The sequence below is a fragment of the Cynocephalus volans genome, chromosome Y (genome assembly GCF_027409185.1).
Source record: "Cynocephalus volans isolate mCynVol1 chromosome Y, mCynVol1.pri, whole genome shotgun sequence".
In the NCBI taxonomy this organism is placed as follows: Eukaryota; Metazoa; Chordata; class Mammalia; order Dermoptera; family Cynocephalidae; genus Cynocephalus; species Cynocephalus volans.
The window spans coordinates 3,253,462-3,269,056 of record NC_084479.1 but is presented as its reverse complement, the minus strand read 5'-3'; the positions used below and the strand labels follow the sequence as shown (position 1 = coordinate 3,269,056).

At 33.2% G+C, this 15,595-nt stretch overlaps 1 protein-coding gene across 6 annotated transcripts in view; it reads right to left on the bottom strand.

Annotated features, from left to right (window-relative positions):
- Positions 1-15,595, bottom strand: part of LOC134368992 (probable ubiquitin carboxyl-terminal hydrolase FAF-X) — a 133,438-nt gene that overhangs the window by 33,585 nt on the left and 84,258 nt on the right. For all 6 annotated transcript variants that reach the window (XR_010022585.1, XM_063085218.1, XM_063085222.1 and 3 more), the window contains 6 exons: positions 14,682-14,812; positions 14,218-14,496; positions 12,129-12,254; positions 10,997-11,122; positions 9,966-10,135; positions 260-368 (listed from right to left, as the gene is read on the bottom strand). Coding sequence is in view for 5 of the 6 variants with exons in the window: in XM_063085218.1 (XP_062941288.1) it covers positions 260-368; positions 9,966-10,135; positions 10,997-11,122; positions 12,129-12,254; positions 14,218-14,496; positions 14,682-14,812 (941 nt within the window). In the remaining variant the exon portion in view is untranslated. The remainder of the gene's footprint in view (positions 1-259; positions 369-9,965; positions 10,136-10,996; positions 11,123-12,128; positions 12,255-14,217; positions 14,497-14,681; positions 14,813-15,595) is intronic.

Genomic DNA, 15,595 nt, shown 5'->3' with positions numbered 1-15,595 from the left:
CTGTCCCTATTTTTTTTTTTTTTTGGACCGGTAAGGGGATGGCAACCCTTGGCACGGTGTTGTCCACACCACGCTCAGCCAGTGAGCACACCGGCCATCCCTATATAGGATCTGAACCCGTGGCCTTGGAGCTACCAGCGCCGCACTCTCCAGAGTGAGCAACGGGGCTGGCCCTGTCCCAACTTTAATAAGCTAAAACTGAAAACTCCTGAATTTTTTTTAAAGAATTAATCATATTAGACATTTAAAAATGTCTCACCTCCAAAATGGTAAAGAGTAGAGTAATGAAGAAGAGCAGAGGCCTGTGTCCCATACAACATCTGGTGCACATTAAAAAAAAATGCTCCTGTGCCAACTGACGAATAGTTCTAAAATAAAAACATTTTTTATTTAATGTATTACTTTCTTAAATAACAACAAAATGACTCAAACTCTGTTCTATCTTTAACAGGGAACATAAATTAATAGCAAAATTACAAGGTAACCCCCATGTTAGCACTTGGCTAGCACAATAGAATGGATTAATTTAAGAGATTTGTCAGAAAGTAAAACCTTATACGGTTACCCAATAGGTAGGGAACAATAGCACCTACTGTTAAAGTTTCTTAATTTGTTTGATTTCTTACGGCTTTTATAATATGCATTTTGCATGAAAAATAGGGCTGGACTATATCAAAGACAAGCACAGATAAACAAAGTACAAGCCTTTTGTTTAAGGTACATATTTTAAAGTACCTCCCTTGGAACAACTGTTAATGCCTCTCTAAATACTACAGAAGGTGCCATGCAGTAAGCTCTACACATCTATTTTGGTCTACCCTAAATTGCTTTGACAAACTGTACTTTGTAGTAAACAACTCATGGAAACTCAATACAGCTAAAAATATCACTGATTATTATCAGTGGTTCTCAAAATACAATTGTCAGACCAGTAGCTTCAGCATCCCATGAGAACCTCTAAGAAATACAAATTCTTGAGCCCCATTCCATACTTACCGAGTCATAAACACTGGGAGAGAAGTCCAGCAAACTATATTTTAATAACCCATGCCAATGATTCTGATGTACACCAAACTTTGAGAACTATTCAAACATTATAATAATGTCTTATTCCTCTCTTTGAGAAGAAATGAAGAAACCTGTCTCTAATCTCAGTACCAGAAATTTGATCTATTTACATATATATTTTTTTAATGTTGTATAGCATACTGATCTCTCTGGAATAAAGACTCCAGGAGTATTCATTCACCTATTTCATTTATTGCCAAGACTCTAGAATGTACAACAGATATGGTGAACAATAGAGTTAACAAGTTATCTTTAAATAAGAATTTAAAGATTCTCATAAACTTAGGGAATGAATCATTCTTCTGTGGTCATAGTTAAATATAGCATCAAAATCAATTTTAAATCTACCAATCAATTTTAGGATTTAGCTCAAAAGCAACCATCCATCTTTAACTAATCAGCACTGTGGCAGTCTACCATGCAAACACTTCTGGAGCAGGTTGCAGGAGCCAATACTGTCAGTAAAGACCTCAGCATCCAAATATCAGGATTTGTGCTCTAATTGCTTCTCCTGATTAAGGAGATAAGGAGATGCAGACGGACGTGGGCAGTCAATGTCACATCTCCACCCATTTTGCAAGCCCTTCCTACTCCTGCTGAAACAACTTTCAGATGACTTAAAGGGCCAAAGCTTTTCTTGCTTCATTTTTCTCTTTTTCATCTTGTAGGAGCCAAACATTTATGAATGAAAACATTCAAAAGAAACTGCTTACACAAGGAAATGTAGAAAGTAACTACATGTGTCTGGGAAGGGTGCAGACTGAGAAATGATTTCAGAAGACTTTCAGCTTCTACTTAGTCTGATTCCCAGTACAAACTCAGCCTACACAATAACAAACAAAAAAATCCAAGCAAACTCTGGGAAGGAAGAATCTGATTTCCAAAATTACAATGAATATTCAAATATTCATTTTCTACAACAACAAGAACAAAAAACACAAAAAGAACAGGAAAGTATGGTCCATTCAAAGGAAAAGAAAGAAATCAACAAAAGAAAGACCAAATGGCACACTTACCAGAAAATAATTTAAAAACTGTCTTTAGTAAACTCAGAAAACTAAAAGAAGCAGAAAAAGTCAAGATATGATGCATGAACAAAATGAAAATCACCAATAAACAAAACCTACAGAGAAACCAAAAGAAAATTCTGGAGCTAAAAAGTATAACTGCAATGAAAAATTCAGTGAAGACATTCAAAAGCAGACTGAGCAGACAGAAGAAATAATCAGCAAACTTGAAATAAAAAAAAGCAATTAAGAGCACAGAATCAGGAAGAGAAAGTAAAATAGAATGAAGAAAAGTTAACCAGGCCTAAGGGAACTGTAGGACATCATCAAGTAGACCAAAATATGCTTTGTGGGAGTTCATGAAGGACAGGAGAGAAGGAAATGGGACTGAAAGATTATTTTTAAAAAATGATGACATATTTCACAAATCTGAGGAAATAAAAAAATATAAACATCAAATAAAATCAAACTCAAAGTAGGATGAACTCAAAGAGACCAAGATCAAGAAAAGTGACTGCTTGGGGCTGAGCCCGTGGCGCACTCGGTAGCGTGCTGCGCTAGCAGCGCGGCGTCGCTCCGCCGCCGCGGGTTCAGATCCCATGTAAGAATGACCGGTGCACTCCCTGGCTGAGCGCCGGTCACGAAAAAGAAAAAAAAAAAAAGAAAAGTGACTGCTCATTCTCTAAGTACAAAGGAGCTTTAATGAGATTACTAGTAGATTTCTCATCAGAAACCCTGGTGACTAGGAGGCAGTGGGCTAATGTATTCAAAATGTTAAAAGGAAAGAACTATCAACCAAAATGCCATATCCAACAAACTCATATCTTTGGGAGAAATAAAGACATTCCCAAACAAACAAAACCTAGGAAAGTTTGCTGCCAACTAGACCTACCCTTCGAGAAATGCTCAAGGGAGTACAGCAAGGTGAAATGAAAGGACAGCAACCTGAAGCTGTATGAGGAAATAAAGACTAAGATATAAGCATCAATAAAATCTCGTATTATCTTAACAATGTACAATTGCACAATTTGTTCTCTAAATAATTTAAGACATTAGTGCATTAAAAAAACATTATTGGCTATGTTTTTGGACACACAATGTATAAAGATGTAATTGTGTGACATTAATAACTGCAACAATGGCACAGAGCTATGAAGGAGCAGGAATTTTGTATGTTACTGAAGTTAGTCTGGCATAAATTTAATTATTTTTACTTGTTTTTGGTAAGTGGCTGAGATCAAGATCTGAAACTTTGATCTTGGTGTTATCAGCATTGGCATGAATTTAAATGACAGAGTTAAAACTATGGAATATTAAGTGTAATACCCATGGTAACCACAAAGAAAAGAAAATATATACACAGAATAAATGAAAAAGGAATTAAAATATTTCAGTACAAAATCTCAACTAAACACATCATCAAAACGGGAAATAAGGTACCAAAAAACTATAAAGCACATAGAAAAAAAAATAGCAAAATGACAGAAGTTAAGTCCCTTCTTACTGGTAATACTTTAAATGTACATGAATTAAACTCTACAATAAAAAGACTGAGACTGGCTGAATAGATTCCTTTTAGGTACAAAAACAAATATATTGAAAGTGAAAGAATGGAAAAAGAGATGCCTGAGAATAGTAACCAAAACAGAGCGGGTTGCTATACTAATATCCAACAAATTAAATTCAAATCCAAAAATGTTACTATAGACAAAGTAGGTTGAATACAGCAAGAAAATATAACAATTATAAACATTTACATACTTAATAATAGACTAATCAAAACATATGAAGGAAAAACTTAGAGAATTAAAGGAAAAAATAGGCTGTTTATATTAAGACACTTTAATAACACGCTCACAATAAACAGATAGAAGAAAAATAAGGAAATAGAGGACTTGAATAACACTATGAACAAACTAGATCTCACAAACATTCAGAACACTCTACCCTACAATGAGAAACATTAGACAAAATAAATTTTAAGCCAAAAATGTTTCAAGAGACTTCCATTCAGACATGTAAGTACATAGAATTCATTACAAGAGCAGAAAATTTTGAGGGAACAAGTACTATGGTAAGAAAACCTAAACTATAAACAACATATTGTTAGAGTCTCAGTATGAGAAAGTATAAAAGTTAATAACTACAAGGCACCAGTCTTTTGCAGGTTTTTTTTGTATGGGTCTCTGTTAGTTTTACTTACTGTTACCCTACCAAGGTCTCATAATAAAAACTGGAAAAAATCTTTTCATACTTTTCCTGATGAGAAGATAAAACCAGCACTCTGAAATATACCCACAGCTTCAGTCCTTTAACAGGGCTGTTTAAGGGAAACTATTTTACCAGAGCCAACTGACTAGGAAGTTTTACCAGAGGCTAACCTACTTGATGGAGGAGAAATACCCCATGGTAGTTCTTTCTAGCCTTTCTGTCTCAGTAAAGGCAGAAAAACAAAACAAAACAGAATCATCTATGAAGGTCACAGCCCAGGGATACAAGCTCAATGAAAGACTGAGATATATTACAGTAATCATACTTCCCTTGCCCCTACACCTGAAGACCTCACCAAGAGAACTCCTATAAAATAAGATTCTCAACAGAAAGAAATGCATATCTGACCTTATTTAAGAAGAGGTCACTAGAGAAACACATCACATGAATAAAAATAAGAACATCAGATGATACTTCATCCTCCTCCACCTATAGCAAGAAGTAATAAATCTTAGTTACCCACCTATATAAAACTTTATACAACTAAACACCCATTTACCTCAATTCCTTTTACTAAGTACATCATCACCAACTGTCAACAAAAATTGGCACACTTACACACAAAATTAAAAAAAAACAACAACCAAAAAACCCAAAAACAACAATTTGAAGAAACACAGCAAGCCTAAGAACCAGACAAAGATATGGCAAAATATGGTACACAAAGATATGGCAGACAAAGATGTAAAAATTATCAGACCAGGAATTTAAAACAGCAATGATTAACATGCCAAAAGCTCTAATGGAAAAAGCAGATAGAATTTAAGAATAGACAGGTAAAGAAAGCAGAGAAGAAAACTAGAGAAAATCGAAAGGAAATGCTAGCAATCAAAAACACTTAAAAAAAATAAAGAAAAATATTCAACTCTGCATCCCACAAATATGAACCATCAATTATGTTTCAACAAAAAAATGAATAACAACAAGTAAAGAATGCATTTGATGGGCTTGCTAGTAGACTGGACACAGCCCAAGAAAGACTCAGTGAGCTTGAAGAAACAATGAAATGGAAATGCTAAGACAGAAGAAAAAGGAAAGTAAAAGAAAAAGATAAAATGGAATTCCAAGAACTATGAGACAACTACAAAAAAATTAACATATCCATACACAAGCGTATGGGAATACATGTAATGGGAATACCACAAGAAAAAAAAAAAACAGAAGAAATATTTATCAATGATGGACATCAAATCACAGATCTAGGAACTCAGAGAAAACAATGAAGGATAAATAACAAAAAAAAAAAATCAACATATAGGCATATAATCAATTGGCAGAAAATAAAAGAAAAAGAGAAAATCTTGAAGGAAGTGGGAAAAGAAAACCCTAGCTAAAGAGGGCAATAAGAAGTACATCAGACATCTTTTCAAACACAGACAAACAAGAAGAGTGAAATATTTAACGTGTTGTAAAACCCACTCTTTAACTCTGAATTTGGTATTCAATGAAATTATCCTTCAAAAGTGAAAGAGAAAGATGATTTTCTCAAAGAAACAAACAAAAAAATTGAGAAAACTTGTTGCCAGTAGACCTGAAGAAATGTTAAATATTTCAGAAAGAAAAAATGATGTAGATAAGAAAACTAGGATCTACAAAGAAAGAAAATTACAGTAGCAATAATTAAGACAAATAAGTATTTTTTATTTTTTTTGTTCTTATTGATTTAACATAAAAATGTGTTCAAAATAATCACTAAAACAGTGCTTTGGTTTGTTATGGAGTTTGGATGTGCTCTCCCCTCCAAAACTCATGCGGAAATTTGATCCCCAATGTGGCAGTATTGGAAACTGATTGAGTCATGGAGGTGGATCCCTCATGAATGGATTAATATTCTCCCTGGGGGAGGGAGGATTAATGAGTGAGTTCCCACAAAAGCTTATTGTTTATAGGACCCTGGCACCTCCTCTCTCTCTCTTGCTTCCTCTTGCCATGTGATCTGCTTGTACCCACCACTACCTGCCACTTTCTGCCATGAGTACAAAAGCAGCCTGAGGCCCACACCAGATGCAGCTCTCCCAGAATCATAAGCCAAATAAACCTCTTTTCTTTATAATTACCCAGTCTCAGGTGTTTCTGTTATAGCAACACAATAACGGACTAAAACAGTTTGGTAAGCATAATCTATGGATAAGTAAAGTGAATGGCAGCAGTGTTATAAGGGACAAGAGGGAGGAATATGGAATTCTCTTGCATAACCCATGAACTGCTATGGTGTTCTTTTTAAGAGTAGGATTAGCTGTAAATTTATATTGCAAATTCAAGGGCAACCACTTGGAAAATAATTAAGGCAGTATAAATGATACGTTGAGAGAAGAAAATAATGGAATCAGATAAAATCGCTCAATTAAAACTAGAATAGCAGAAAAACTGGAAGAAAATCAAGAACCAGGATTGATTGATTAATGAAATAATTAATCCAAAGACATCATTAATCACTTTAAACATCAAAGTGATGTTTGGTTGACATACACCAAATAAAAGACAAACACTGTCAGAGTGTATAAAAGATAAGCCGCAACTACACGTTGCTACAAGAAACCCACTTTAAAATAAAGACGTAGAGTGAAATGATGGAGAAGATACACTATGCTAACAGTAATCAAAACAAAGCAGAAGTGGCTATATTAACTTCAGACAGAGCAGACCTCAGGACAAGGAAAATTTATCAGGGATAAAGAGGGGCATCACATAAATAAGACGTTAACAATACTTAAGTCACATGCACCTAACAAGACAGTCTCAAAATACATGAAACAAAAGCTAATAGAACTGCAAGAGAAGCAGAGGGATCCACTATTTTAGTTAGAGAATTTAAAACCACCCTATCAGTAATGAACAGATCTGGCAGGAACAAAATCAGTAAAGATACAGTGAAACTGAAGAGCACTCTCAATCAAATGGATTAATCAACATCTACAGAATACTTCACTCATCAACTATAGATACATATTCTTCTCAAGTTCACCTGCAACATCCACTAAGACGATTTCTGGGACATGAAGCACACCTTAACAAATTTAAAAGGTCATTTTCTTGATAACAAAGACAGGCAAATATATTGCTAGAAAAAAAATACTTCTTAAGAATATAGATGCACGACAATCAACAAAATACTAGCAGCCAAATTCAGTAGAAAATGTGAAGTATGAAATACTATGACCAAACAAAATTTATCCCAAGATTGTAAGGAGGTTAAATATATGAATCAAATTTAATATACCACATAAATACAATAAAGGAAATAATCACATGACCAACTCTGTTGATCTAGAAAAATCATCTGAACAAATTTCAACACCTTTTCATGAAAAAAGTTAATAAACTAGAAATATAAGGGAATTTTCTCAATAGAATAAAGACCCTATATGAAAAACCTATAGCATACACCACTCAATCATGAAAGACTGAAAGCTTTTCCTATGGCAGGAATACAACATGACTGCTCTTACACTTCTACTCATTTGTTCAATTGTTCTGGGACATGAAGCACACTTTAACAAATTTAAAAGAATGGAAATCATACAAAATATATTCTCAGATTACAATGGAATTAAGCTATAAATTTGTAAAGGGGAACAGGAGAATTAAACAAGAAAAGGAAAAATAAAACTAATCCAAAAAAGAAAGGAAGAAGTAAAAACTATCTTATCAGTAAATGACATTATCTTATATCAAGAAATTTCTAAATAACTCAAAGAAATTCAACAAAATTATAGGATATAGAAATCAAAACACAAAGATCAGCTGTATTTCTATATACTAGCAATGAATATCCCAAAAGGAAATTAACAATTCCATCTCCAGTAACAACAAAAGAGATGAAATACTTAGGAATAACCTAACCAAGAGGTAAAGAATATTGAAAGAAATGAGTAAGACCTAAGCAAATGAAAAGTAATCCTATGTTCATGGACTATAAGACCTAATACTGTTAAAATGGCAATATTACCCACAAAGTAATCTACAGATTTAATGCAATCCCTTCCAATATTGCAATGGTCTTTTTTTCCCCCCAGAATTGGAAAAACCCAGTTTAAAATTTATGTCAATTACCATAGGACTCAGATGTCTACCACAACTTTGTAAAAGAAGAAAGTCTGATGACTCACATTCGCAATGTTAAACTTACTACAAAGCTAAAGTAATCAGAACAGCATGGTACTGGCCTAAGGACACGAATAAACACCAAAAGAACAGAAATAAACCCGCATATCTTTTGGTCAACTGATTTTCCACAAGATGCCAAGACCATTCAATGTAGTAAGAACACTCTTCAAATACAGTGTTGGGAAAACTGGATAGTCACATGAAAAAGAATGAAGTTGGACACTTACCTAACTTCATATACAATCCCCCCCCCAAACTGGATTAAAAACCTAACATTAAGAACTATAAATGTATAAAATTCTTAGACAACAAAAAAAGAGCAAATAATTTTTATGCTTTGTTTGGCAATGGTTTCTACATATTGGTCAAAAAAAGCATAGTCAATGAAAGCAAAAATAGATAAAACTGGACTTCCTCAAAATTAAAAGTCAAGAACAAAAAATAAATAACCCAACTCAAAAATGGGGTAAAGACCTGAATATATATTCTTTCAAGAAAAATATACAAGTGGCAAATAAATAAGCACATGAGAAAATGCTCAATATCACTCCATTTAGTCATTAGGGAAATACAAATGAAAAGTACAATGATAGGTACACACCACACCCACTAGAATGGCTATTATCAAAAATTGAGAAAATAATAATTGTGGGAAAGAATGTGGAGAAATTGGAATCTGTATAAATTAATGGTAGGTGTGTAAAATGGTGAAGCTATTTTGAGGATCCTCAAAAAGTTAAAACACTTATTACCATATCCATAACCCAGCATATATATTCCTAGGCATATAAGCAATGAGAACAGGGACTCAGAAAGATATTTGTGTTCAAAGCTCTGTTCACAGCAACGCTATCCATAATAGCTAAAAGGTAGAAACAATGCAAAGTGCCCTCCAACAGATCACTGTACAACAGAATATTATTCGATTTAAAAATGAATCAAGTTTTAACACATGCTGTAACATGAACCATGAAAACATTATGCTAAGCTAAACAAAACAGACACAAAATAACCAACTTTGTATGATTCCATTTATATGAGGTACCTAAGATAGGCAAATTTATAGGAAAGAAATGTACATTAGAGGTTACCAAATACTGAAGAGCTGAAAAAAATGGGGGTTATTGCTTAAAAGAATTTGTTTGGGGTAATAAAAAAATCTGGAAATATATAGTGGTGATAATTACACACTATTGTGAATATACTTAATGCCACTGAACTGTCTACTTAAAAGATGTTAAAATGGTTAATTTTGTTATATATAATTTATATATATTACCACAATGAAAAAAAGTTTTTTAAAAAAATTAGTGATGGTATCTTGCAAAAAAGCCCAAATTTAGGTTAAGTGAAACATGTTAAATAAAATTCTCCTAGACATCAAGGGGTTAAGTAAACAAGAAAAAGATTTCATACTTGACTTCTGGGATAAATTTTCTTCAAAATTAATTCACTTCTACCTAAAAAATAAGGTCACTTTTCTCCAAATTAAAAAGAAAAAAAGTCACTTACTTGCTGGGACAGTGCAATAGTAAGTCAATGATGAACGTATGCCAATCTTTTTCTTTACTAAGTGCATCCAAGGCTGTCGGAATTAAAGCAAAACATAATGTCATCACTTCCAATGCTTCACAGCAAACCTGTTCATCTTCCACCTCCGGTTCTTTTCTTGCACTGGCGGTCTGAAAAATTATAATCAGGAGTAAATTACCTATAGATATACTAAAGAGAGAATTCACAAACCTAGATAACACTTAAAATTACCTACTCTCAAAAGAACATTTGGCCTAAGACTCTTCACATGCAGCTACAGAAGCCCTTTGGAAGATATCCCCAGCAGTTCAGGAAAGGTGTGAAAGACTTTTGCAACCTTAAGTATACCCAAGTATTTAGCTAATAAGTTTTAATCTGCCTATACCCATCAAAATATAATCAATAGATATGTCTGAAACAGAGTAAGCATTAAAATATTATAAAAAGGAAGCTGTACAAAGTAATTACCCACTTTCTCTTTTTAAATATACAGAAGTGACTACCAAGGGCAGGTAAATATAATAGAAAATTAGAGAGTTAAACACAGTCTCTTTTCCACAAATAATTTCCTTCACCTACCAGAGGGCTAGGGTAATACATAAATAGTGGACTTTTCTTGCTTTTGAGTGTTCTAAAAGAACCAATTAAAATACCTAAATGCCATGATTACCAATAACCAAAAATTTATATAGAACAAAAAGACAAAGAAAAAAAATTACTATAGAGAACTGGAAAAGACAGATTCATTATAGTATAACTATACTCAATTCAATGAGAAGTTTATAAAAACAATTTCAGAAGAAAGCTGCTTTATGGCAAGATCCTGAAGAATTTTATTTTCAAAATAAAATTGAATATATTCTTGTTTTATCTGTAGGTAGTAGTTAATTTTAAACAATTAGATACAAGTGGCTTGGTCTTTAAAGATGGCAGATGTGATGAAAACTTAGTCACATATACAATTAAGCAAACTTTACTTAAAAATAATATATTTATGTAGCAATTCTTACCATCTCATAAATTTTAGTGATTTCTTCATTTGGGCTAAATACTAGCTCTAATGCCCCACATCCACATGCCCAGATGATTTTTTGAATAGCTTTAATCACACAAATATCAGGTATATATCTTGAAGCCTGCAAGAAAATGAGTAATGGAAAGTGCTGACAGAATATTATAGTGAAATAATCAGAAAAACACAATTGTTTCTCATTGTGAAAGTAGTGGAAGAAATGGCTGTAAAAGAAAGAAATATGCTTCAGACTGCCTTTAAGGTCCAAAGTGGCATTGGCCTGTTTTTATTGTATCTTAGTAACAAGTTATATAGATGATTTACCATAAGAAGGGAAGACATGTTTAACAGCAATACCCACAAAGTATGCTTTAAGTTAAGATCTGATACAGCTCTACACTAGTTTTCATAAATACTTTTAAACACACACAAAAAACCAGATTACCCAGCCATTCTACTCACAGGCATTTATCTAAGAGATACAAAAAAATATATTCACAGAAGCAATGTGATCTGTTGATAAATTTCATAACAGCTTTATTCACAACAGTCAAAAACTAGTAATAACTGAAATGTCCATAAACAGATGAATGGATTAAAAACATCTGAATTGACCATAAAATGGAATATTACTCTAAGTGGAAGAAACTACAGACATAAAACAACCTGGGTTAACAAACACAAGAGTACAAAGTCTGATTCCACTTATGTAAAATTTAAGAAAATAAATACTATTCTACACTGAAAAAAGCAGATCAGTTGTTGCTGGGGGCAGGGGCAGAAAGAAGTATATAGTGCACAGGGTCACAAGAAAACTTTTAAGGCCAACAGACATATTCTGTTCCTGAACTGTATCAGTAGTTTAAACATCTATCAAAATTTAATTTGATCTATTTATGAAATGTAAATTACCACTAAAAAAAAAACTTGTTTAGAAAAATTTTCAAGTAATTTTGAAAGCACTAATATTAATAATACCAGACTAAATATAACTTTATGAAACTTTAGGTAAATTAAGATAGAGACTGAAATGTTGTCTCAGAATATTTAACATCAAATTGGGATAAGCTTTATTTATGAGTAAATAGAAACCATGTAGGATCCCACAGCTTCCAAAGTTTAACACTAACCTCATCAGATATTTGCTGGGCAAGACGTATCGATACATTTCTAAGCATGCACTCAGATGAAGGATTAGGAATGCTCTGAAGGGCATTTTGTAGCACTACTGCTTGATCATGAGTAACTTGGTTAATCTGAAAAAAGTTAATCGTTTTACTTCAAGTAAAAAACTTGTAAATAACTACATTCCAAAAATGTGCACATAACAAAGACCCAATCATTTGTTCCTAAACCGTCACCACTTCAGGATGTTATGCTTTCATATATCCCACGTAGAAGTTACGGCAGTTTGTATAAAAAGCATTTCAGATTGCCAACACTGTAGACTTTCTCTTTTAGTTGCCTTTCACAGTGACAATACTTCTCTGCAAACTCCCATTATAGATGAGTTTGATATTGTTTCTAAAACTAGGTTCACTGTCAATGTAGGGGATAAATGACACAATCTTTTTTTTTTTTTTAACCCGTACACTCATAAAAGACAGAACTCTGACATGATGCTGTGCAGATCCTTCTCCTAGTCTCTCCCCTTTAAACAGATGACTATGCCTACCATGATATGGTAGAGAAAATTGGGGGTCCCAACTAAAGAGTCTTTCTATTTCTTCAGTACACTGCACTACCTTCCACTTCAGTCAAGAAACTAAGAAACATTTTGTGCTACATGAGATTTCACATAAAAAGCAAATGTAGTAGCAGTGGTAAAAGTACAGTTTCAGTTCCAGCCTGTTTCACTGAGATTTTACCTCAGTTCATTGTTACTATATAGGACCAAGCTACTTGTTCACTTTAGGTCTTAATTTTCACTTACAAAATAGGAAGTAATAGTAGTGACCCACTGAATATGGTCATCTAAATGACTACATGAGATAAACCATGGTGACAGCACAGAAGAGCCCCAATATGTTTTGACCATTATTTACCAGTAAACTAATTTGAATGCAGGCAGAAACTATGTAAGCTTGGGTTTACACTGCATCTCTAGCAATATCTGGCATATTGTAGATGCACAGATGATATGTTGAATGAATAAAAAGTTACATATAATGTTTTAAAATTGCTACTTCAATTTAATCCAATTAGATTATTTTTTAAGTCAGCAAAGTCTTGTGACACTTGTTCTTACACTGAAACTGTCTTATGTTCACCATTTTCCAATTCAACTCAACAAACTGAGATGAAGTCTTAAGAATGTTCTGAATTACAAAAAATAACTGCTTTTCCTACAGCACTGGGAGAGCCAAATACTCTCTCTATTCAAAAACTCTTCTAAAGTCTCATGCAAAAGGAATTATGTTAAATGAAATATAACAAAATGTACTTCATTAAGCTCCTATAGGAAAGATCATTATAAGAATCTACCTGTTTTTATGTAAATATGCCTGGAACCCACAATACAAAGCAATTAAACTTACTCAGGAGGGGTCTGAGCTTTGTAAATTCCTATTCTAAATGTGCATGTTCGAAACCTCTACTTCTACTCTTTAACCCTTAATGGAAAATTTTAAAAATTTATAACTGCAGAGAATACAATAAACCTTTTATTACTCAGTATCTCACTTTAATAATTATTAGAAAAAGGCTAAACTTGTTCCACTGACTCCCATACTCCCTAACTCTACTCCTACGAGCCCAGTTTTATTTTGAAGTAAATCCCCTTTTCTTTTATATAATACTAACTTTCACACCCAAAATAAAATTAATTTAAATAAGTAAACTCAATTTCAGTTAGGACTGAACTTTTGCATCTAATCTAAGCATATCCTGAGAACTGTTGATTACATGTATCAGAGATGACAGCCAAACAAAGTTGTTATGGTGGAAAGAGTGACTGGCAGCATGCCAATTACATCTTTTCCTTTGCAATGACCTGTCTTTCTATTTCTTTCAGGTATGACTTAACAAAATATTTAGGTAAATTAATGTAGCCACTAGCCAATATTACTCTTTTAAACAAACCTAACTTATTAGAAGAAAACCTCTATTCTACACTTCAAATCAAGTTTGCACCTCCTTCTGAAGGTTCACTGAGTTTATCTTTAAAAATCAAACACTAAGAATAAAACTTGTTTCAAAAGATTTCTTAGCATTTATTACCGGTGTTATAGGGTCTGCACCATCTACAACTGGCTGACAAGCTTCTGCTACAGCTCGAACATGGCCATAGCCAATGGCAGTTAACAACAGTTTGGCTATTTTAAGAGCATTGAAGTAAGCACCCTTTCGAGTTTCTGTATCTGTATTTGGTAAGAAGTTATTTCTTATTAGCATACTCAGTACAAGGTGTAAGCCACCACTTTTCAAGAAGTGAAACTGAAAGTCAGTGGAACGATCAGCCAGAGATATACCAGCAGGCATTAACAAGGCATAAACCACCTGAAAAACCAAAGAGAAGACTATGTTAAAAAGTATTTAAGAAAATAACTTAGTAACATTTATTTCTTCTTTCATCATTGCTAAGAAATTCTTGACTATTTAAAAAAATCTCTTTACAATCTTATATATGTTCTTAATATTCCTCTACAATGTAAAAATTATATTTTTATAAAGAAAAAACCAACCTCTGTTAGGTACAGAACTTGAGAGGCTGAAGGACCAAAGAAAAGTGAGTTAAGAGATGGATCAAGGTTACTTTTTCCAAGTTTTGCATAGTCCAAACAAATAGCTCTTAATTTTTGTATAGTTGTGCTATCTGTAAAGAAAAAAGACACAGCATAATGTAAAATACAATTCATATATTCTTTATTTCACATTTGATATTCTGAAGGGAATTATCTTAAATACAAATTAATTCCAATAAATATCAATTAAGCTGAGCTATAAGATCAAATGTTACAAGACAATAACCAGACCCAAACTAATAAATGATCAACAAGGGCTCTTTAATCAACAACCCAAAATATGAAGGGAAGTTTCCTATCCAGAAACCTCAAATCAATATGTACCCCTTCATCCACTGAAGACAGCAGAAAAAAATACACTACACTGAAAAAGAAATTAGTTCTTCTTGAAATACATAGTACACAAGCACCTCCCACTTAACATTCAATAATAAAAAGACAAACAACCCAATTTTAAAATGAGAAAGAGATGTGAATAAAACTAATTCTTAAGAAGGTATACAAATGGCTAGGGAGGACATGAAAAACTGCTCAACATCATTAGCCACCAAGGAAATACAGATCAAAACCACACAGAGATACTACTTCAACACAACTAGCATGGGATAATCGAACCAAAAAAGTTAATAGGTGTTGGTGAAGATGTGGAGAAATTGGAGTCCTTGTATGTACTTATTTGTAGGAATATAAAATGGTACAGCCACTTTGGAAAAGAATGGCAGTTAACCAACAAGTCAAACATAGAGTTACTACAACACCCAGCAATTCCTCTCCCAGATATATAGCTAAGAGAATGCAAGCATAAGTCCACACCAAAATTTATATACAAATATTCATAGAGGAATTATTCATAA